Source organism: Vidua macroura, chromosome 3 (genome assembly GCF_024509145.1).
Source record: "Vidua macroura isolate BioBank_ID:100142 chromosome 3, ASM2450914v1, whole genome shotgun sequence".
NCBI lineage: Eukaryota > Metazoa > Chordata > Aves > Passeriformes > Viduidae > Vidua > Vidua macroura.
The window spans coordinates 89,014,570-89,037,848 of record NC_071573.1 but is presented as its reverse complement, the minus strand read 5'-3'; the positions used below and the strand labels follow the sequence as shown (position 1 = coordinate 89,037,848).

General features: G+C 37.6%; 1 protein-coding gene across 3 annotated transcripts in view; it reads right to left on the bottom strand.

The window, feature by feature from the left end:
- LGSN (lengsin, lens protein with glutamine synthetase domain) overlaps positions 1-23,279 on the bottom strand; it is a 61,297-nt gene that overhangs the window by 15,232 nt on the left and 22,786 nt on the right. Inside the window, exons 1-3 of one of the 3 annotated variants that reach the window (XM_053973579.1) lie at positions 9,156-9,182; positions 3,398-3,457; positions 1,333-2,329 (exon numbers count right to left, since the gene is read on the bottom strand). In XM_053973579.1, coding sequence (XP_053829554.1) covers positions 1,333-2,329; positions 3,398-3,457; positions 9,156-9,182 — 1,084 coding nt within the window. Of the gene's footprint in view, positions 1-1,332; positions 2,330-3,397; positions 3,458-9,155; positions 9,183-23,279 lie in introns of those variants that run through there. The other 2 variants (XM_053973580.1, XM_053973578.1) reach the window with 2 other exon arrangements.

The window sequence follows — 23,279 nt, the reverse complement described above, 5'->3', positions numbered from 1 at the left end:
CAGTAGTGTTAAAATTTTAATAATGAATTTTGCTAGCCTTTAACAGTGTGAAAAACAACTGGGAAAGGGAACAGCATCAAGCATAGGTTGAGAAATAATCCTCTAAACTTTTTATTCTAATATACATGAATGGAGAGTGGTTCAAGTGTGAAGTATTTTTCAAAGCTTTGTATTTTTCATGCAGTGCCTTGAGTAAGCACTGATACTGTTCATGGATTTCTTTTTCAGATTTGTTCAAACTGGGCAGTACAAAACGTCTACCAAGAAATCCTGCTGTAGCTAATAACAATTGATATCTTCAAATTGTCTGTTTTCAGAATATCTATAGAAGAGTTTCTACCCATCTGTCAGGTGACTTGAAAAAAGCAGGATAAATTAATATTATTGTAAATATTTTTACAATATTTTATTTTTTACAATATTTTATTTTATTTTTAATTGCTATTATTATATTTTTTTACATAGTTAATGATGGATAAAGTATTTTATCAATTAAGATATTCATATTTCTTGTATCAGTAAGATAAGTCAAAAGGCAAGATATCTGTCCTGGAAAGCTGTTAATGTGATCTTGGACTGATGCTCATGGAAATATATTAATCTCATATTCATACAACTGACAAACTGGTGGTTTTTTGCTTCCTGGAAACAGAGCAACAAACTGTTCAAGCCCATTACATTATCACAGCTAATAATAGTTTTCAGTTTGTTGATCCAGCTAGCCAAGAAGCTTTTACAAAGAAATCACATCCTATTAGTAGCAATTAATTGTTTACACTTCCAAACACATCCAAAATGGACTTACTGAACAGCATGAAAATAAGTGGAAGTTCTCTCTGCCTCATTTGCTTTTCTTCCCCTATAATTTATAAGAGATGTTTTTGCATTCCAGTCCTCTCACAAGACAAATAATTGAAAACACCATTCCGACATGGGAACAATTTCTACTGCTGGAAATGTTAAAAAAAAAAAAAAAGAAACTTTAAGAAGTGCAGGTGCCATCAGAGCTTTGCAGCGTGTAGCAGAATTTTGGGAAATGCTGCCTTCACTCAGTTTAAATGAGGAAATATTTCAGTTTTAATGAAAAAGACATGACTACTTGTGCATTAAAGTTTTTGGCAAGCAGTTGGGCGTTATAAATGCCTTGCTTAAAAAAAAAAAAAAAATAGCATAGATGTAGAGCACAATATCCAATCCTGATCCCACAGAAACCACAGGTGTCAGTTCTCTCATGCACTAGCTCTGACTTAAATTTGCAGCTTAGCAAAACATCACAAAACAACAGGAGTGTTTTCTTTAAGAGGAGAGCAGGTGATGTTTAAGTATCCTTACCGTCGGGGCCTGTGGAGGAGTCAAACTGCACCTCAGGAGCTGTGCTTTCTGCAGGTGTAGGAGCTGCTGGAAGTCCTAGAATAAGGTGATCCACATCACTTCCCACTGGCTGGTGCTGATCAGAGCCGGCAGAGCTGAGGACCAGGACGGTTTTGCTCTGCTGCCCCATTCCCTCCTTATGGAAGCTGAGATACTTTTGCTTTTCCTCTCCAAAATGGGGACTAAAAGTCTCAAAGGGCCAGCCTTGCTTGTCAGCTGCTTTCTCGTGAGGTTTCAGATTTTTCTGAGCAAAAGTGCTGCCTGCCTTGCCACAGAAATTGGGCCCATGAGAAGGCAGATGACCTTCACTCAGCAGGTTTTTCAACTCTTGCAGACTTCGCTTAGAAATACCAGGTGCTGCCTTGAAGGACTCGCCAGTTCGATTCCCTGGCATGGATGTGGCACTTCCCAAGGAGCCCATCTTTGTCACGTGAAACTTGACAACTTTTTCTTCCATCCCACCCCGTTCTTCTGGCTTACCCCCTGCCTGCTCACTGTCCTTCTCCCTCTGCACTGCCTCCGTGCAGCCACCTTTCTTTGCACCGCTCACAGGCTGCACACTTGTGGGCAGCTTCATCTGAGCTGCTGTATCTGTTTCCTCATGCATTTTTCCTAATATTCTTTTCCCAGTATCAGCATATTCCTGGGTTTCTCGTGTTTCTCCACACCTGTCTTCTTTACCATCGCTGCCAGAATTGGAATTGTAGTGACCTCCTCTGTCCTTTTGTACTGCAGGAAGGGTAGTGGGGTTTTGGAGAGACTGCTCTGATGGCAGTTCTGAGCAACCAGTGGTTCTTTTAGGAGGACAAGGATCTGGGATTTTTGAAGTGTGGGACAGCTCCATCTTCTCATTTTCTAAAGGAGGAACATACTTTGTAGGACCTTTGATTCCCTTTTTCTTTCTGAAACCACATATATTGTTGCCATCAACTTCATCATTGTCACTTTCAGATGTGTTCTGTAACCAGCAATAAAATATACAACCAAACATGCATGAATGACACAAACATGGCAATGGAGCACTACCACCTGCTGCATTCACCTTGTAGTACTTCCACTACTTCTTGATGATGGAAGTCTCTGTGGACACTTTTTTTGATCTTTAAAATATATCACAGAATTCTTTTTTCTTATGTTTTAGAACAAAATTGGAGAGAACACCTTCATAATATTGCTCTCAGGCAGATTTAGTAGATTATAATACAAGACATAGTACATTGTGAGACATCATTTACCAAACGTGTCCTTCAAAGTTGAAAAAATATATTTTAGTACTTACAATTAAGTATATTCCTGGTCATATTAAAAGTATTTGTATTTATAAAGGAAATCTATTGCCCTGAAACATAGAACACTGGCAATTCTTATGAGTATGAAGATTGAAACCTGAAAATAAGCAGCTTTTAAATTGATTTCAGGACATAATTTGGACAAACAACTGAACTTTCAAAACAGTGTTCAAAAGGAAAACCTCATATTTGTATGTTTAAACAGGAAAGAACCCAATGTTTACCTTTGTATATGACACTGATATATCTTATATTGTAGTGATGGGAGCAGATTTTAAAATGGATGTAAGCCTGTGGAAAAAGGATCTACAAAAATTAATGTGCTTGTATTATCCCCAAATATATCAAGTGTCTGGACCACCATCTCTCCTAAGTATCCTGATCCTACCTCAAGTGTGATTAATTTGAAGGTGACAGGGAAAGGGACAGGAAATCAAAACCAGACATTTTCAAATTAAAAAAAAAAATAGCACAGATTTCAATATTGTGAATGATTAATTGTCAGGATAGTGATTGAATTCTTCATCTTACAATGTCTTAAAAAAGACTCCCTAACTTAGCTTAGCCAAAATCACTGCATAGCCAATCTCAAACTGTTATATTACTAATGAATATATACTCAAGTATATATTTAAGAGATATGAACACTCCTTGGCTTGCTTGGATTGGGCTGGAATTAGCACCTGTAAAAACACTGGGAAATCAAGGGATATCCTCTGAATGAGACCATTCTTTACCTTTTCCATAAAGGAATAATCTGTAATCTCTCCAATTTCTGGATTTCCAGAAGAAAGGATCTGCACAAAAGCAAAGTGAAAAGTGCAAAGGCAAAAGTGATTTCTGTTGCAGACAAAAGCATGTAGAAGGAAAGGCAGAAGCATCCAATGTGCATATGTAATGAAGCAGCTACATGGCCTACATTAAGTTCATTAACAACTCTCCTTTTTTACTATTTTCTCACTGTACTATTTTCCATAATTTTTAGTCAAAAGAGGTTCACGGCTTCTCTCCTAAAGAAAAACTCACAGGAATGTTTCCTCTCTCTCCTGTCTGCCCTAGATTTCCACAAAAGGCTGTATGTACAGCTACTTTGGAGTGTGTTGGGACACTGCTGTTGGCGTGGCAGGCAGCTGGCCAGCAGCTCTGTGGGGGGCACAAACCCCTGACTCCCACACACATATCCTGCAATCAAACACAGTCACTGGTGCACTCACAACAGAAGTCCTTTCCTACCCCAGTTTTAGCACTCTGTGTTCAATGAACCCATTTCTTCATCCAAGGGCTTTGGTTTATTCCCATAACACATCCTATAACACCCCATAAAATAATTCTGGGTGTTTGCTGATACCCCTTCACATTCACCCATGCAGAATAGACCTAATTCTTACAGGTCTGTATCACTATGGAGTAGAAACGCAATAAAAAAAACTTTTTTGGAAAGCAAAGTGGTCAAAACCAGATTGTAATTCAGAATTATAATTTTAATACTTTCCTTAGTAATATAAAAAGGGAATTAAGTTGGGGGAGAAACAGTAGGGGTGGAGGAACCGGGGTCTGCCAAATGGAAAAACACAGGTCTTAAAATAAAAGATTTACCATATTAAATTTCTAAACATGTAACATTATTTTTTGAGAGAAAGTAGAGAAGAGTTCCAACTATGAAAGCTATAGTCATAAAAAAATTATATTATCATTAATTTATGACAAATATTTGCTTTAATATCTTTTGTGGCAGAGGCTGCCATCATCAAAATATCTTGATTTACAATTTATGGGGTTTTCAGAATTCTTTTGTTTCCTTTGAGTAACTCAAAACCAGTAACATAATCATAACACCATATGAATTTGTGCTTTATAATGTACGCTGATAGCTATTGAAAATTTTAAAATTAGACTAAATTTTTCCTGTTATCCATATTGTAGATCTCTGAAAAATATTCAGCAAAATGACTGAAGGAAAGTTGAGCTCATCCTTTTTTATAACACCAATACTGAAGTCAGAAGGGTTGTTCATATGTCAAAAGCAAAATGACAGAAAACTACTTATTCATATAACTAGCCATTCTAATGGATTTCACAAACACAAGATTCACAGACTATTCCCACACTATAATCCTTACCAAAACAAATTCCTTCTGAATAGACATGAGCAGGATAAGGACTGATCACTTGCAAGTCCATAAATGGAAATATTCTTTTGCAACAGACGTCTAACAATTGATGTGTCTATAGTAGTTTGCAAAGGGTTTATTTTCCATGAAGAACTAGCATATGGTACTGCAGTTTGATTTTAGACCCAAAAGAAATACTATGCCCATTACTTTTAAACAAAAACTGTGATCATTTTTACTTTCAAATAAAAAAAAACTATTACAATTATACAGAGAACAACTTATGCATTACTTTAGGTCCTCAGAAAAAGGCACATTGTGAATTTTTGCAGGGAAATGACTCTTAATTTCTAAATATACTTGGACATTAGGGACTTCCATTTAGAAAATTTTATTTTTAATTTTTATTTCATTTATTTCATTTCATTTCATTCACAGTATTTTCAGTGAAATAAACATTTCTATATTTGTTGCAAGGTACCACTACAGCATCTCTTCATCTTAAAGACAGTCATATGCATGAGATATAACACAGACTTAGACTTATTTGTCTAGCAGTTTATGCGGTGTCTACCATCAGAAAAGGCTTAATACATGGGTACAGAGGGGAGACCACTCAGGAATAGGACTTATGAATTATCTGTTTTGCTTTTTATTTCTTGGAAGGATTTTTTTTCTACAGAAGGCAGGGTTAATTAAGTGAAATAGTGCCTTGAAAGAGATACAGTTCAAGTGAGCTAGCTACAAATCATTACTTAATTTAATTAAACCATGTGTCATGCTGTGCTGAGAGGAAAGCAAAACAGTCATGGCATTCATATAGCAAAAATTCGGACTACTTTTAATTTCCTTCCAAAGTCTACCTACATTTTTTGTTGCTCTGCATCAACAGTACTAGGAAATAAGCTACTTTAAAGTTCTTTTACCCAACATTTGTTTCAGCATGAATTAATTTTTTTTTGCTGATTTTCAAAAATTTGTTTGCACCTTAAGTCAGAGGTCTTGGCAGTTCTGAAATCTGCTTCTCTGTCTCAGCAAGTGAATGTTTGGGCAGTGATTCAAATATTCCTGCCAGAAGAATCAGCTCCAAAATACAACTAGCATGGGCCACATTATGTGACAGATCTGAGATTTAGGTTCTTCTTTCGGAAGTTTTATCTGATGTTATTTTTCATTGATATTTATTGGTGCTTTCCCAAGCCCTGATTTCTGTTAGGTCTACTTGTGCCAGTGCTGCAATTTGTGCTGATACATTGATCCCCTCTGCACTAGAGTTTGCACCGGGTAAGGCCCTAGATAGAGGTGCAAGTCTTACAAGAGGCAGGAAGAGTAGGCTGGATCACACTTCATTTCCCTTTATGGATAATCTCAACTCATAAATAACAGCTTTACTCATCTTCACTTTGTGCCAGCTGTGTCGCTCTGAGTACACAAGAGTTTGGATGTCTCTGACTATCAACAGATAAGGGCTACACTTAAGTTTACAGCAGTATGTTAAGGCATCATGCAGGTAGGAAGAGAAGACAACAGAGGACAGTAACAGCAGGCAACTATTTCAGCATTGTGCAGATGAAATTGCTTGTTCTACTTAACCAGATTAAGTGCTATTTCTGGCATGCGACCAGGATTCTACATCTGAGGGACATTTTATATCTTGTGGTAACACAGAAAATATAAATCTAAAGCAATTTTTCTTAACCAGTTTTGTGTTCATTTTTGGGCTTTGTACAGCTCTGAAGTATTAACTATATCATGAAATACAGCACTGCCAAAAGGCAGTTCAACTGTAAACCTGCTGAGCTGAGAGCATTGGAAATGTAAAGTGTTGCCTTTGGGAGGAATAACAAATACTGAGTTTTGTGGTGCAGGAAACAGGTGAAAATCCAGGGCAATTCTTGAACTTTTGCCTTAAAATGTTATTATAGGTTACTGTTCTTTGTGGCAAATTCAGATGCTGCAGAGGGAACCTTCCATTTTTTGCCTACTTTTTGTTTGTGTAGGCATCAGTGTCATGACTTCAGGCAAGACTGCAAACACTATTGTATTTTATAAACCTCTCTCAAAAACAAAAAGAGACATGGAAATGAGAAAAATAAACTCTCGGTAAAGCATTTGAAAGGGGAAAAAAAAGAGAGAAACAGAGTTAGTGTAAAAGGATCTCTGAGTAACTATGGATGAATAGCTGCAGAAGGATTTCTATCAAAGGAAAAGATGAAAGAGGCAAGGTGCAACTCTAGCAGGAGCTTTAGTATACCTAATCAACAAAATAACTCAATGTTTCTGCTACTGACTACCTAAAAAAGTGATGCAAGCATTCAACAATATACAATGGGGGCTAAGTCACATTCTCATTTTTTATTTTATATCATTAACTGATTGTTAAGAGATCAAATTGTGATGATCTTTTTGAGTTGGTGCTATAGGTTTTTCAAGAATGAAAGATTATTCTTGCAAAGAACATCTGAATGTCAAAATCTGGTAAACCTAAGAAGTAGAAAAACATGGGAAACTAAAACAAAAGTCAAAAATATATAGGATTTGGTTGGATTAATTTTTTATATATGAAAAGTTAATTGCTTCACTTAGGTTTGATTTTTCTTTTATCATATAATGCACTGTTGAAAAAGTGAAATTAAATGCTTCCAGTCTAAAAAAGAGTATATATTTTGTTCAGGTCATGCTGACATGGGACATTATTCACATTTTTTGAAGTTTTTTCCAGTTCTAATTCAGAAGCCAGTTTTTCAGAGTTTTCAAATACTGTCATATGTAAATGCTGAGGAACTTTTTCTGCCCCAATCTGGCTGTTATGAGGTTACCCTTTACAGTTCTCTCAGGTTGGTACATCAAGTTTATTTAATCTTTTTGTGTAGTAATGAATTTCAAATACTTGAAGCCAAGACAGCAGGAGGTGCTGCTTAAGACTTCACACAGCAGTACCCATAAAGCAAGTAGTTCTGTGTCCAAGTGATTTCCCTGCCCCTTTCCTTGGCAGGAGGAAAGCGCTGCCCTGCTGCTTCCCCAGCAACCAGGCGGTGAAGGAGCAGAGGATACAAGAACAAATTATCTACTGCTGGGAATTAATGAAGCTTCACTGGAGTCACTGGAGCTACAAAGATTTGAACCAGGACAGAATTTGGGCATGGAGTTGTACTGAGGACAACACAGATATTTCCAGGGAGTATCTCCAAGCACAGAGAGGGGTTTGGGCGCTTGGGTGCAGTGCTAAAACAAGGCGTGCGTGCAACAGTAAACAGGCGCTGATTGTTTGTAAGCAAGAAACATGAGGATCACATACTTTGTCAAGATATTGCTGTGACTAATTTCTACCTCAGTGACCTTGTTTGATAAAGTGGCTCTTTGAGAGTGATTTACTGCTACAAAATCCTCGTTGTGAAGGATGTGAAGGTGGCATAAATGTTAGGTACATCTCATTATTTTTCAGTTGGAGAAGTTGAAGCACAAACTTGCCATAGGTCAAGGGAGATGTGTGGCAACGTGAGGAGCAGAAGAAATCTCCTTCCTTCTTTGAAAATTTTAAATATTCTCAAGATAATTAATATCCTTCATGTGAAAATGAATGGAGTGAGGTTAGCTCACAATACTGTGCTACTTATTTTCACATCTAACATCTGCCATTGCCTGTTACACCCATTCAAAGCCTTCATACTACATACACAATTACCAGACAAGCTTCTCAAGGTCGTTGATTATCTTGCTGCTTCAAACAGAGTTGTCCTTGTAACAAGATTATTTGCAATTACTTTCCCTTGAATGTAAGTTACCTGCACTGTGTTAAAAATAATCCCTAAATAATGTAGAGTCTCAAAATTAATAAGCTCAAAATGCATAATGATCTTTCCTTCACAGTGGTTTGGGACCACAGAAGTATGAATGTCAATGAATCAGGTCCAGAATCTGTTTTAAAATACACTTATATAGAAACTAAGCATTTCCTTTTGGGTCAGTAGCCTGACTCAAGAGTGTCACTTTCTAATCCAGGTCAGATCCCAATACACAGATTGTAGTGCTTTCATTTAGGTTAATGAAGTCAAAGCCAATATGTTTCTCCAATAATATTAATCGGATCAGATTTAAGGCATCTATTTCTGTTACTTTTGATAAAACTATAAATGAAATGAATAGAAAGTCAAAATCTCTTAGACTTGTTTCCTAAAGCAAACGGAGTGTTTTCAGCTTAAACAAGAAGCCTGTCCTTGACCTCCATTTCCTTCAGAATCAGACCATGCTCAACATATATGCACGAACAGCCTTTCACATAATTCACAAGGAGCAACACACTCACTTGTAACCTTAAGGTAGATGCAAGGAGTATTTTATATCAGTATATCTGCTTGAAAATCATTTATGATCAATCTCTTACCTGCTGATTAAGATCTTTTTTGTTCATGTCCACTTCATTCTAGTTCAGGTCACCATTAGAAATGGCGTAGTGAAAGTCTAGTAGAAAGACATCCCACATTTATAGGCACAGACACAATGAAGGTTAGTTCAAACAGAATTGCTGTAAAGCTCTTTTCCCAGAAGGCCATGCAGATGATGAACCATGGAGAGCAACCCCAACGAGTCATGCCCAAGAGCACTGCTCTCTGGAACAGCACAGAAGTAGACTGACAAACACACATTATTAAGCTGCCTGCCTGGAAACAAAGACAACTGAGCATAAAACTGGTTTGCTCAACTTTTCTCCTCACAAAAGGCTTTTGTCCTGTAACAAGCCATTTCTGTTCTGGAATAGAAGCTATTGTTAGGCTCCTTAGAGGTAAAACCTATACTGGGCATTACAACAGCAGTATGTTTTTGAGGCACATGAACAGGGATTTGAAAGGCACAGAACACTGCAAGAAAACATGCAGCACCAGCCACTTGTTCTTGCTTGCATGTTGTAAATTAATAGTGATGTATCTGGTTGTATTAGAATTGGAGAGGGGTCTTTTTTTGCATTAGATATCTAAAAATACTTCAAAGATTAGATAGTTACATTTGTCTTTCTTATTTTTTTATTTTTCAGGTTTAATATATATTCAAAGGACTGTTTTTAATTGACATTTCATTCATTCAGGTTCCTTTGGATGGCATAAAATTAAAGGATGTTGTTGTGCTTACAGCAACCCTACCTGACAACCCATCATTCAATAAATTAAACTAAACATGATGTTCATATTGGCATTTAATTATGTGAAAACTCAGGTTTGCCATTCTTTTAATATGTAAAACAACAACAACAACAACAACACTTTGTTATAACTACCCCAAAAAACAATTCTTCTGGCTTCCCATTTTTACCATTTTGAATGCAAGCAGGAACAACCTCAGTTCTTAATTTTAAAAAGACACACTTCAGGTTAAAAATCTAATTTTTCAGAGCAAGAAAAATATTCTTCACAACAACAGTCATCAAACACTGGCACAGGTTGCCCAGACAGGCTGTGGGATATCCATCCTTGGAGGTATTCAGAATTTGAGTGTAAAATGCCCTGAGTAAACTGAGACAAGTTCAGAATTGGCTCTGATTTAAGTGGTAGATCAAGCCAGATAACTACTACAGATGCCATCAAGAATAAATTATTATATGATTGCACATCTGATTAATTTATACATTTTTTAAATTAACTTCATTACATTCTTGCAAGTACAAAACATCTCTGGCACACTTCAATTCTGTTCTACTCTGTTCTGCTAAACAGATCATAAAGACAAGAAAAAGAAACCTCCTGTGGCATCACTGGAAAGGGAGTCTGAGAAAAACAGATAAAAAAAAAAGTTTTCTGGAGGAGAAACAAAGATTTACACAGAATAATCCCTTTAGTTTAGAATTTAGAACTGATACAATGAGTTTGCATAACTTTAATTTAAATATACAAGGCTTTAACCATAGTTTATCGAATACCTATATAAAAATCCAGACACTTCAGAAATATAATACAGAACAAACGTCACAAAAATGGTTACTTAATACTTTAACTACAGATACTTTGTATGCACTGTCTATGATGAATAAGTGCTAATGAGAAAGTGCAAACTGCTCATTATCCCATTAGTAGCTCTTCAGCTAAAAAAAGAGAACCAGCTTCTCTGGTGACAGCTACTGTGGCAAACAAGTGCCAACTCAGGGGAAGGATCTGCTGGTGAGTTGATGGGAACCTTCAGACAGATTTCACTGTCATGGTAGCTTCAAACTGCTTCTTCTACTTACAAAAGGGTGGGTTTTTTCTTGTATTTTCAAAAAAAAAAAAAAAAAAAAAAGTTAAAATTATCACTGATTGTACTTTCCTCACATTTAATTTGGTTCTCCAAGAGAGAAAATTTCTATATATGAATTAACATAATTTTAAACAGCAAAGAATCAGGCTTTGGAGCATCCACCAGGAAAATATTTTTTCTCCTAACTAGTGCAGGTTACATTCAGTTGCTAAAAATGTTTTCTCCTGTTTCAGAAACCTTTGGAATAAAAAGCCTTTTAAAGTTGTTTAGCATTCTTATAGTGTGGAGATTTCCAGATTGGTGCCAACTACCATCCACACTACACAGTACTGAATGGATATACAGGTTGCAATATGTTTTGGCAGATCTATTGCAGGAGTTTTTTATAAAAAAGACTCTTGAACTTTCCAGTTCCAAGGCTGGCAAAAGGAGGTGTTCACTAAGTCTCTCCCACATCATCATAAACATATAAAATTCTGTACTAATACCTATAGTCTAGTATTACAAAGCCAAATGTAGAATTCAAACACTGAAATCCCTTCAAGTAAATCTAACCTAATGTGTTGCTTCACCAACAGGATACATTTCTTCTTTAACATCTAACCCTGTGTCTTGCCATCATTACTAAACAACACTGTAGCTTCTATGCACAGTGCCTTCTTCTTTGCATTTTTTTACAGCTGATACATTATTCAGCCTCATGATTTACAAAATATTTCAGTTAATTAAATTCTATATTGCCATCTAGTAAAACAGATTATTAGGGCTTAGATTTGCATTGATCCATCTCAATTACTGTAGCTTTGTTTCTCCTAGGCCCTCTTTTAAATTTTCCTCATGGTTTTCTCTTCCATTCTCGAAAGGTAGGCACAAATGGTGCTCGCATTGAATTGGAACCAAAACAAGACCATGACTAGAAGAACAATTCCTGTGCCCTGAGTTCCACCTCTACACCTTCCTTCTCCTCCTACACCTCTCTGGTGGCAGTATACACTCACTTCCCTGGCAGTCATGCTTTGCCACAGTGCAGCTGCTGGACTGGGTGAGCAGCCATAGAGCCATGCAGCAGTTAGAGAATTGTGTCCTATTTCCTCTGTATCCCTCTTCCAGCACAGTACCACATGGGAAGGCTGCCTTCAGAGCTCATCACCCCACGGAGAAGCATGACCTGTGACAAGGTCTGGAGAGGTACTCCAGCAAGCAGGGCACAAGACACTCCTTTCAGTGAGCCTCGTGGCTGCACCTGGCCCTGCAGACTGTAATTAGCAATTAATATGGATTACAGTAAATCCAGGTAGTGCTTGACATTCTAATCCTGCAAAACACATCATGTGAGCATTAGTACCAATATTGTAGTTTTACAGCTACCCCTGTAATTCTGTCTCACTATGACATGCTCCCTGAGATGAACAGCAAGAAGCTGCACAGCAGAAACTGCATAACAGAAGCCCTGACACCATCTGTGGCAGCTGAGATTTTCCACCTTAATATGCCATGTAAATTCCTGGCAGATGTAACAGACCTTACTTGACACAGCAACACAGCAGTGTCACTGGCTGAGGTTCTGTAACTACAGATCTTTGCACTCTGTGTAAAGTCTTAACCATTTAACCTGGAACCACACTAGGGAGGCCATGGGCCCATGCTGGAAGAAAGTGAGATGGTTACTGTTAATTGTCAGCATGGACTGTGACCAGTGCATCATCATTTGATTCTTGTTGTCTCTTGTTACTTGCCACCATCCTCCACAGATTTTTTTTTTCTATATACAGTCAGTCTTCAAGAGCCTTTTAACATTATGCCTACCAACCCCATTTTAGCAGAAGGTTGGAGAAAATTCATGGCATTTTATGGCCTTTGTTCACGTCTTGCATGCCCTCCAGGTAAACACAGCACAATCACGCCTCAATCACTTCAATTTTTCCAGGATTACCCGTACTTGCTGGAAAAAGAGGAAAAAATTGTCACTTAATAGACTTGGCCTTTTACTTAGATTTAAGGTGAGAGTTCAGATGTGCCTCTACACAGCCTCCAAATCGTCCCACTTTAAAGCAGATGGCCAGCTGCCATTAAAGTGCATTAACACTACAGTGAGAGGTGTTCCATGGCAAGGCATGGACTTAGGCATGGATATCCAGTGTCTTTAGGTGGTGTCCCAAAACAAATGGAAATAAGTAAGAATGTTTTCTGTCTCTTAAGGGAAATAAAAATGAAAACCAAACCCTTTATATATTCTTAAACAGATTTCTGGTAAATGTTTTCTCTTTGATGTATTTCAACCCTTTGCAACAGTGGTCCAGCTGGCTGTAAGTCCTATTTCCATGCTGTTAACTTGCCATCACAGTTGAGAATCTCATTAGAGATAAAAAGTAAAGGGAGAAACATCCCTCAAGTACAACAGGATCTGACCCAATCTCTCTGCAGTGTGCAAACACAGCCTGCATGGTAGATGATTTGTCAAGTATTTTTTTCTGAGGAACAATCAGTGGTTTCTTAGTACACAATTAGGCAAATAACTGAAAGTACTATGGGAAAATGATAATATTTAGCATGTACTCTGAGTATACTAACAATATTCAATGCCATTCATTCTACAATTCCAAATCTTCTAATTATACATCCAAAAAGTACATATTTATATGCATGAGATAAATAATGATAAATTAATAGTGTCTGCTACTTTAATTTGCAAAATTGGCAAAATCAAAGAAATCAAACAAAAAAAAGCCTATTTGCCCATATAATATACCTGCTTGTAAAAAAACTCTTTATATCCAGTAACTTTAGAGTCTTTCTCAGGTAACATCTGGAACTTTAAGTCTAGAGGAAATTGTCTTTAAGGTTTTCTTTGCAATAATTTTTAGCATTGTATAGCTGAAGAGATTGAGCATTATGTTTACTTTAAACTTTAGCACTTCTGATTATTAAAACTTGACACAAGATTTGTTAGCCTAATTACCTAGACATTTTAATGTATTTGTGCTATGCCAATGTAGTTCCAGTATTTTTTTATTTTGATTTCCTCAGTAAATCTGTCCACTCTGAAAGTAAATTCTCCTTATTATGCCATCTGCATCCACAGAACATTCTGGCTTACTTGTATTCATATTCCTTTTTTCCTTAGTAGATTATTTGTGTGCACACATAGAGCATATACTCTTTTTTCCTTCAATAAAGTGGAGTTATCTAGGGTACAATAGATATGGTTTGAAATCAACTTTTAGATTTAGGTATGTAATTCTGCCCCCTTTGCTGACATCATTAATAACCATGTTCAAATGCTTAGTTATTAAAATCTGTATTTGATCTATATTTAAATATGCGAGGTTCAAGCTCAAAAGTAGGAAGCATTTCTTTGCCAAGAGAGAATCAAGCACTGAACAGGCTTCCTAGAGAGGTAGCCCATGTCCCTAGACTGTCAATGTTTAAGGGGCATTTGGGCAATGGCCTTGATAATATGCTGCAACTTTTGGTCAGTCCTGAAGTAGTCAGAGAGTTGGACTAGTTGGATTGTACATCACTTCCAGCTAGAACCATTCTATTCTATTCTATTCTATTCTATTCTATTCTATTCTATTCTATTCTATTCTATTCTATTCTATTCTATTCTAATACTAAATGCTGTTGCTAGACAAATAGATGACAAAGGTGCTTAGTCCTCCTTGTTAAAATTGTTTTGCTTGATGTAAGCTGATTAAAAAATCATTGAGTCAGATAAAGAGAAGAAGTATAAGCTTAAATCTCTATAACTAGTGAAAGATTGTTCTGGACAGAGGGAGAAACAGCTTTAATCTCTGTCCTAGTAAAAAGCATATACTTTATCTTGAGGCTGTTTTCTATCCACCTTTTCTGTCAGTCAGGTTTAAAATTCTGTTAGCATACAATAGATGCAGTGGGGTAAAATTAAGAATCTCTGCTTTCATTTAAAATATACATTTCTATCATGTTATCAAGGAAGCCTTGAAAGCAAGCTAGTGTGAGAGGAAACAGAAAGGAAAAGGAGTACTAAATTCCTAATCTTTCAATCCCTGCTGGTAATTTAACACCATCGAACAAAAAGTAGCTGCTGTGTTCTCTACTTACATTAGGTGGCACCATCCTCACAGACTTATTGTTTATGTAAAAAAGCTAAAAAACATTAATTCTGAAATTATGTTAATTCGAGTATGAAATACCTTGATAAAGTTGATGTTTGAATTGCAACTGATAGGAACATCTGACATTATTTAGACAAGAAAGAATACCCAGTTTTTGTGTAAAAGAAATCTCTTTTGCTGAAGAAAAGATGCAAGGAATAGCTAGCAGGAAAGCAGGAATGCTGTTGGATTTACCCATAAACCTTGCTCTGTAATAGTCTTACTAAGAAGCCCACAATTCACTCTTCATCTCTAAACAGGTTTTTTCCCCAGAAAAATAATAGTGAAAACCTCTTTATGATTCAAATTATTTAGCTGGGTTATGAGAGTTTGCCAGGACCTTTTCATTCTTCACTTACCAACTGAGGAACTTCTAAAAAAAGTTGAGAATTGCCAATTCCACTTTGCAACATTCATCACTATTTCATAGTGTGGTTCTCCTTGCATTAAAATGAAGTTAGAACTTTTAGAAACTGAATGAAGGACAGGGTAAGTGGTGAGTTCAACCAAGATCAAACTCGATTAAGATCAGCCTTGACTCAAATCATCACTATGTCAGGCAAGGCATGGACTTAGGCATGGATATCCAGTGTCTTTAGGTGGTGTCCCAAAACAAATGGAAATAAGTAAGAATATTTGTTGTCTCTTAAGGGAAATAGATAAAAAACAAACACTTTATATATTCTTAAACAGATTTCTGCTAAATGTTTTCTCTTTGATGTATTTCAACCCTTTGTATCAGTGGACCAGCTGGCTTAGTCCTATTTCCATGCTGTTAACTTGCCATCACAGTTGAAAATCTCATTAGAAAGAAATTCTTGCAAGACTCATGACACTAGGGCTCCTGGTCTTGAGGAGAATTATTGTAAGAGCTTAACTTTAAAACTCAATGTTTAGTTTTACCAAATTTGGAAAATTACATACAGTTCATCAGATAGAAACAGGTGAGTGTGAACTGCCTAAATATTTTAGGATCTCAAAAGAGAAGTGATTTTCTGTTTCCTTGTTCCATCTCTAGGTTAACATACTAAGAACTCATTGAATCAGTTTAAGTAACTTCTTTGTCATGGCCTGAGTACCTAGAATCAAATTTATAAAGGCAAATAGATGCTATTTGAAATTTTCATCCACATACCTCACTGCTCATATTGCTGATGATCCTCTGATACCAAATTTCACCCCAGTGTGAACTCATGCCATTCACTGAGGTTCACAGAGACAGGTGACCCAAACAGCCTGTGATGAATATCCCTCCACTTTGTTTATATCAACTGAAAAAAGCAATGACAATTCAAAGTTATGACTTTGGGTAGATGATTTAGGTAAAAAGAATGCTAAAGTATGGAAGGCTCTAGATACCTAGCCATGAAATTATTATTAAATCTATCATATATATTACCGTATACGTATAATTACCGTATTTAGTTATTATTAAATCTATGTATAGTACAGTATGTATGTAAGACTGGACTGATTAGAGGATGCATGCACTCTGTTTTATTGCACATATTGCTGCTTCAGAAGTGAATTAAGGATGACTGATCTATTTATTTAAAACAAAACCAAGAACTTGTCTCAAATGACAGTGATAAAAGTTAGAAAATATTGCAAAGTAATTGAGTATGCATTTTCTATTGCCCTAAAAAAAATACATTGGTGTCGCTGTTAAAGTGTTTTCAAAGATGTGCAGCAAAATCTTGCTGAAAACTACTTTTAGACAGCAAGGGTTACCAGGTCACTCTAAAGTGACTTTGTAAAGTTGCTGTCTAAAAGCTCCTTTCTAAGTTCCTACTGTTTGTAAGATTGTTTACAGAGCAGATATAATGGGTCAGTTGGAGAATGGTAATGCATAGATGACTAATGCACTGCATTTATACAAGTTATAAGTAATCTGTATATGTTTTCAATAGAGCATGGTAGTCCTAGAAAATAGATTTGCTCCCACAAACTAGTGTATTTTTATGCACTTATTGGGGTAATAATATAGTCCATACCTAGAAGGCAGAGGAAGGAATCAGAGGCTTGTTCCATAGGTTATGTTACTGGGACTATATTATTACCCTAATAAGTATAAAAACCAATCATGTCAGTTAAAAGCAGTCAATACATTCAGCAGCACATACTGCAGTACGGAATATTGTGAGTGTTCCTTCTTGCTGCAATTTTGCACATTTACTTGAGCCAGGTAATAGAAGTGGATTTCACAAATGTAATATATCATTTGTCCTAGTGCTTCAAGCAAACATCCTTAGGGCTGAGCCACTGAATGAAATACTCATTACCTACTGGAGGTAGGAATTGGACAAAGTAAAGCTGAGTGTGCTGCCTCTGACACCTTCTAATACACACATTTAGTGGTTTTACCCTAACCACTGAAAGACCACTAGGTCAAGGCTATACAAATAGATTTATATATTGTCACTGTTCTTTAAATCTTTTAAATAAGGATGATTTAAACTGTAACAGGTGTTCCAACAATGGTATGGAAACTTCCATGTGCACAACAGATTAATGGATTGAAGGCACACCCAAATCAGTTTGGGAGGCCCTGTGGTAGTGCACTAATGGCCCATCATCCTTCCTTGCCCATAATGGACTGTGTTTTGTACATGCTCATGTGCCAGGTGGCACTCAGGGCTCAGAACAGGCCAGGGTTCATTTCTAGTAAGTGGTCTAAATATGTCAAACCCATTTTGGAAGCAGAAGCTATTAGACATAAGAGCATGAGTGAAGCAGTTCCAACCAGCCTGAGGATTCAAGAGCTGTTCTTGGTCATATTTATGTACTGATTTACATTTAGTTCAACAGTCCAGTGTGGGTGGAGGAGGAGATGTTGTAGCATATAGGAGGCTATCAAATGTGTGGCTCCTATGAGCTCTGCCATGGCCCTTTGACACAATTTGGTTGCCAGATCATTTCCTGATACTCTGATAAGAGCACTGAAGGACTTGTCCCTCTGTGTCATAGTCCAGAGGTCATCACTTAGTACACTTTGAATCTCAGTAAGTTTTTTGTAATAAGCTAAACAAAATTGGTATAGATTTTTAAATAAGACATAGTGTAGATGTAATTTCTGACTGATTTTCCTTGCTGCCTTATCAGGCCACACCTAACATGTCTTCTCCAAGCAGATTACTTGCAGTACCATAGGCAAGTTTTCTTTCCTATATCCAGTCCAACAGTTCAAATTTTTACTTATAAATAACTCCCTTTACCATGTAGATATTTCTAATGATTAATGAAAACTTTTCATAGATACTTTCATCTTCAACAAGTTCCTGACTTTACAAATATAATCCAGGGAAATAATGAGGAAAGACTCCCTATCTGCTTAGGTGAGGAGGTGCCAAATCCCCACTTCTTTGCTACTGATTCAGTGTAATTTAGAAGACAATTTTTTTTCTAGTGATCCATATAGCAGGTTGAGCATAAGAACTCTAGATGTAGGAGCCTGAGGCAAAAGTCATTACATAAACAAAGAGGAGCCTGACCTGCATTGCAGTGAAGATTCCAAGGCAAACTGCATGGACAGAAGTGCTCTGCAATTCTTTCTTTTTTAGATAAGCACCACTCTATGTTGGTTCCCCTTCTAGGCACAGAAAGCCAGGATAGGGTTAAAAGTGTTCCAAGACATGGAAAGATTCTCTGAGTTCCCTCAAAGTCAGTGACAGAAGCATATTTATTCTGTGAGAAAAGTACATGTGATACACCTGATCAGCCAAGGGTAAAGTAACGGCTTAAAGTAACAATGAAGTTTGCAAAGTTTTTGCAGAAGATATCTAAAAAGCTTAAAGCTACAGCTTGCTCACAACTTTCCTGAACCTGTATGAATTGCAACTGACATAATCATTACAACTTTAAAAAAAATTGGGAGTATTTTCACAGGCAGGAAAGAAGGAAGGAAGGTGTTGCGGTAACGAGCGACGTAGAGACCCCACGCAGGTACAAAGGAGTGCTCTTTACTGCCAAAAAACTGGCCTTTTTAAGCAACTAGCTGGTTGTCAGTTTGCATAGTTTTAAATCACAACAAGCCCAAGTCAACCAACTGTCATACATCATGGTGTAGACATGTGGCAGTCACACAGCACATCTCTCATGTCTGTCTACCCCTATTCCAGCTTAATCACTCTTCCACTCTTCCATAGTTCCCTTCTACTTAGCTTTACTAACAGGCCAGAGTCATGTTACAAGTCATGTTCCTTTTATAAAGCCTTACCTATTGGTAACAATTCCCCCTTTGTTTTTGTGTTGCCCAGCTAAAACTGCCTGTGCCGGTAAAGCCATTATCTTATTAAGGCTACTATTGATCATTCATAGCACGCGAGATATAATACATGGGATACATATCACAATCATTAAGAACATACCAAGGATAACTATGCAATACATTACTAAGTGTTTAAGCCATGCGTCCAAGCTGAGATTGTTGAGACAGCCTCACTGTGTTGTGAAGACACCCCCCACCAATCACCTTCATTGTGTTGCAGTAGCAGTTTAGTGACCTGCTTAAGATTACTGATACTCTTGTGAATGGACTTTGAATGGTCACTTAAGTTCATGCAGCACATGCCATCAAAATCTTTGTGCCCACAGCCTTGAGCCAGCAGTAAGAAATCAATGGCTGCCTTGTTTTGTAGAGTTGCATGTTGCACCGATTTAACGCCAATTAGCATTGCTGAAAGAGCGGCACTAGTGGCGTTAGCTTCCTTTGCAAGCCAGCAGCCGAGCTTGTTTAAAGAAGACAAAGCATGAGCAGTACGAGTTGCTGGTATCAAGCTGCCAGAGATGTACTCTGTAGTGTTGCAGAAAGTTACCGTCGGATTACACCTCTCTCTGAGAACCCATGTGTGCTGTGCCTGGCCTGATGCTGTGCTGCAACTATTAGAGCTGTCCGATTTGGATGAAACAAGGTTAGTTGGCCAATAGTGCAACAGCTTTACCTGGTATACCTTTCCAGACGCGCTCCCTACATAGTAAGAACAAGTCTGAAGGGAGAGCAATAGCATTGATGCTGGATGTCAGTTGACTTTCTGAGGTTTGATTACACCACAAGGAAGTATTGCTGAAAATACCTTTAGGAGACACATCAGAGTTAACACTGTTCATATGAATGTCAAATATATCATCAATGTAAAAGCACAGCAAGGGCTGCGAAGTCCCTAGCGTATCTAGTTCTTGTGGCTGTGAGAGCAAACCTGCAAAGTCATGCATTCTTCTCAGATCATTGTACTATGTCTCATCCCATCCTGTGGTCTTTCGCCAAGTATCCTGGCACCACCACCTGGGCTGCAATGTACTTGGGGCCATGCAGTTTTGCTGCACACTTTCATTGTACGGCTTACCAAAACGCTTCTTGCCAATGGGTACCCCTGCCAAGCTCGTGCGAAAGGGAACCCCAGGGGTTGCCGTAGAGATGCACATAGTATCAGTGTGCGCAGCATTTGCAAGGGTGATCCATACATTTGTGATGTCCAGCGTAGGGGGTAAGACACTCACAGTGCCTTCCCCACTCAGGATGATGCAAGAAATGGTCACACTGCAAAGGAACCCATTTCAAGTGGTGACCTGTGGAGACACAAGCATAACCTCTTCCCCATATTATCAAGTCTAAAGGTCCTGCCCACTGCCCTGTTACTAGGTCCTTTACCATCACCGGAGGCCTGGGACAAGCCTTTGTATCAAAAGAATATTACATTTCGCATGCTGTTTGACCAGCTTGATCCTGATTCAGAAAATTGAGAACATACAGGGCTTTTGCTAACCTGTCATGTAGGCACTCCATGAAAGCTTATTTTTGACATGAGAGCTATCTCTCTGCCAAACTTAAAATACCTGCAGTGTGGTGCTGGAGAATTTTACAGAACAGACCTCAAAGTATTAACATGAGCAAAGTGGCACTTTTTTCCTAGGCTCATTTATTGAAGGAGCTGAATTATTTGAATGAAATATTCTGGAATTCAGCCAGAGGCACAGGAAAGATATGAAACATTTTGGCTTAAACTTGGTGCTTCAGAAAGGTATAAACAATTTAAATCGGTATTATATAATGGGAATGGAGGCTGTTTTCAGTGGTGTCTTCAGCGGTGCATAGTGAGTGGTGCTGCTCACACCATATGCAATAGACAGACAGAGCTCTCACCCTGCTGCATCTCTTTCTGCTATTGCAGCAGGGAAAATGATCTTTCAGTAGAAATACCAGACTAGTGTAAAAGGTCATTAATGACCCATTCTATATAATATTCATTTATGCTCCACTTAGCATTCCATTTTAATTAGTAGCTCAAGCAGCATCCAGGAAATAAGCATCATCTGAGGGCACTCCTAACATTATTCTCTAGGACATGTCCTAAGTAGACCACAATCCTCCCAACAGCCTGAGAGGCAAGAAAAGATTTGAGAAGTAAGTGGTGTATATCAGTCTTTCCTGTATGCCAGCTGAAGCTAGCAAGATGTACATGCCACTATGACTCAGCAGCAACAAACCTGTGATTTCCTCAGGCTTCGGGCATTTGATATTAGAATGACTCACTGTCCATATGGAGAGTTGAGGAGTCATTTGTATGACTGCACCAGAGCATCTTTAAAAGAACTTAGGGAAATAACTGTAGTTCCAAGGTGTTCTTTTTCTGATAAATTTTATTCGTTATTTCAGTTATGTCTCTATGATTGTTTCAACACTGAGATACGACTGTTGGTTGTGGCTCCACAACTTTTACAAAACAGTATTACGCCTCTTCTTAGAAGTTCGTATGGCAGCATCTTTCCACCAAATCTTTGATATTTGGCAATACTAAAACAACTAACACACAAATATGTTAATGTAGGTCATCACTGAATTGTGGAGAAAGGGAGCTGAGCCATAAACTACAGGCCTGGGCATTTTACATGCCTAGGAATGAGAAGCAGATCCCACTGCACCCAAAGAACAGCCTGCTTTCAGCACCAGAGCAGTGTCACGCTTCCTGGCACAACCACACAACGGGCTCGAGGACCTCCCAGATCCAGTGAGGAGTTGAAATTAAAAACATGTGCTAAAATCAGCAAATCTCTCCCCCCATGCTTTGAAAAGCGGCCACAGCTATCCATCCTCAATCAAGAAGTGCCATACAGAGCAAAAATTTATTCCATAGAGGAACTACTCTTTGTTACTCTTTCTCCTTAATCAGAGCATTTAAGCATTAGCACCTGGACTAATATTCCCACAAAAAATAACAGACCCTTATTGTCCAAAGGTCACCTACATCAGGCTTTGATATCAGTGATCTGATAAACAAGAGGGTTCTAATCTGACCGAGGTTCTTAAACTGTCACGTAACAAAATATTTCAGTCACATTTTCAAATCAATACAGTAACTAACTACAAAACTAAAATGTGAATATAATATCACTTAGGTTGGAAGCTCTTTTGCTGTCATTTACTATTTCAGCCATACAACTATGGCACTGCAGCTGGTGCATGACCATCCATTTGGGTATGCAGACTGAAGAACTGATGTCTGACGCTTGAAGATAGGAAACATCAGATAAATTATTTCCTGGCAAGCTTTATTCTGTTCCTTGTGCAATTGTATTTCAATACAGTCTTTAATTAAGTAATCATATCCTATTCTTCCCCTTTTTTTTTGCCTCTAAGACTTAATGCAAAAAATTAATTCCCAAGGTAGTTAGATGAAGCTTTCAGGGGAAACTCTTGGTTGTGGTGATCCCTAGCTTCTGTGCAGCTCGATCTTTCATCTTCAACTATATTTTTCGCAGGTTTGGTTTTTACTACATGTGAGTTTTTATGAACAGGTAACATCAAAATTAGGTGAATTTTTGAGTGCCTTTTACCATAGCTTTGCAGGTGGCTAGCAGAGGCACTTTTTGCTTTTTGTGCATCCCAGACTTGAATAACAATACACAATGACATGAGAAAAGTTTCAATATGTTGGTTGGTCTGTTTCCAGACAAAAGCTGTTTCTACTAAACAAGTAAATATGATAATTTTTCATGTGGGATGTTGCATTTGCACTGAAAATTGCAAAAAAAAAAAAAAAAAGTGATATAAACAGCTGAACTGCAGTTCTCACAAGGCATAATAGTAACATTCAAAATAAAATCCCCACAGTTTTAAACATAAAAGTTTAAGGTTGAAAATTGATGAGGTT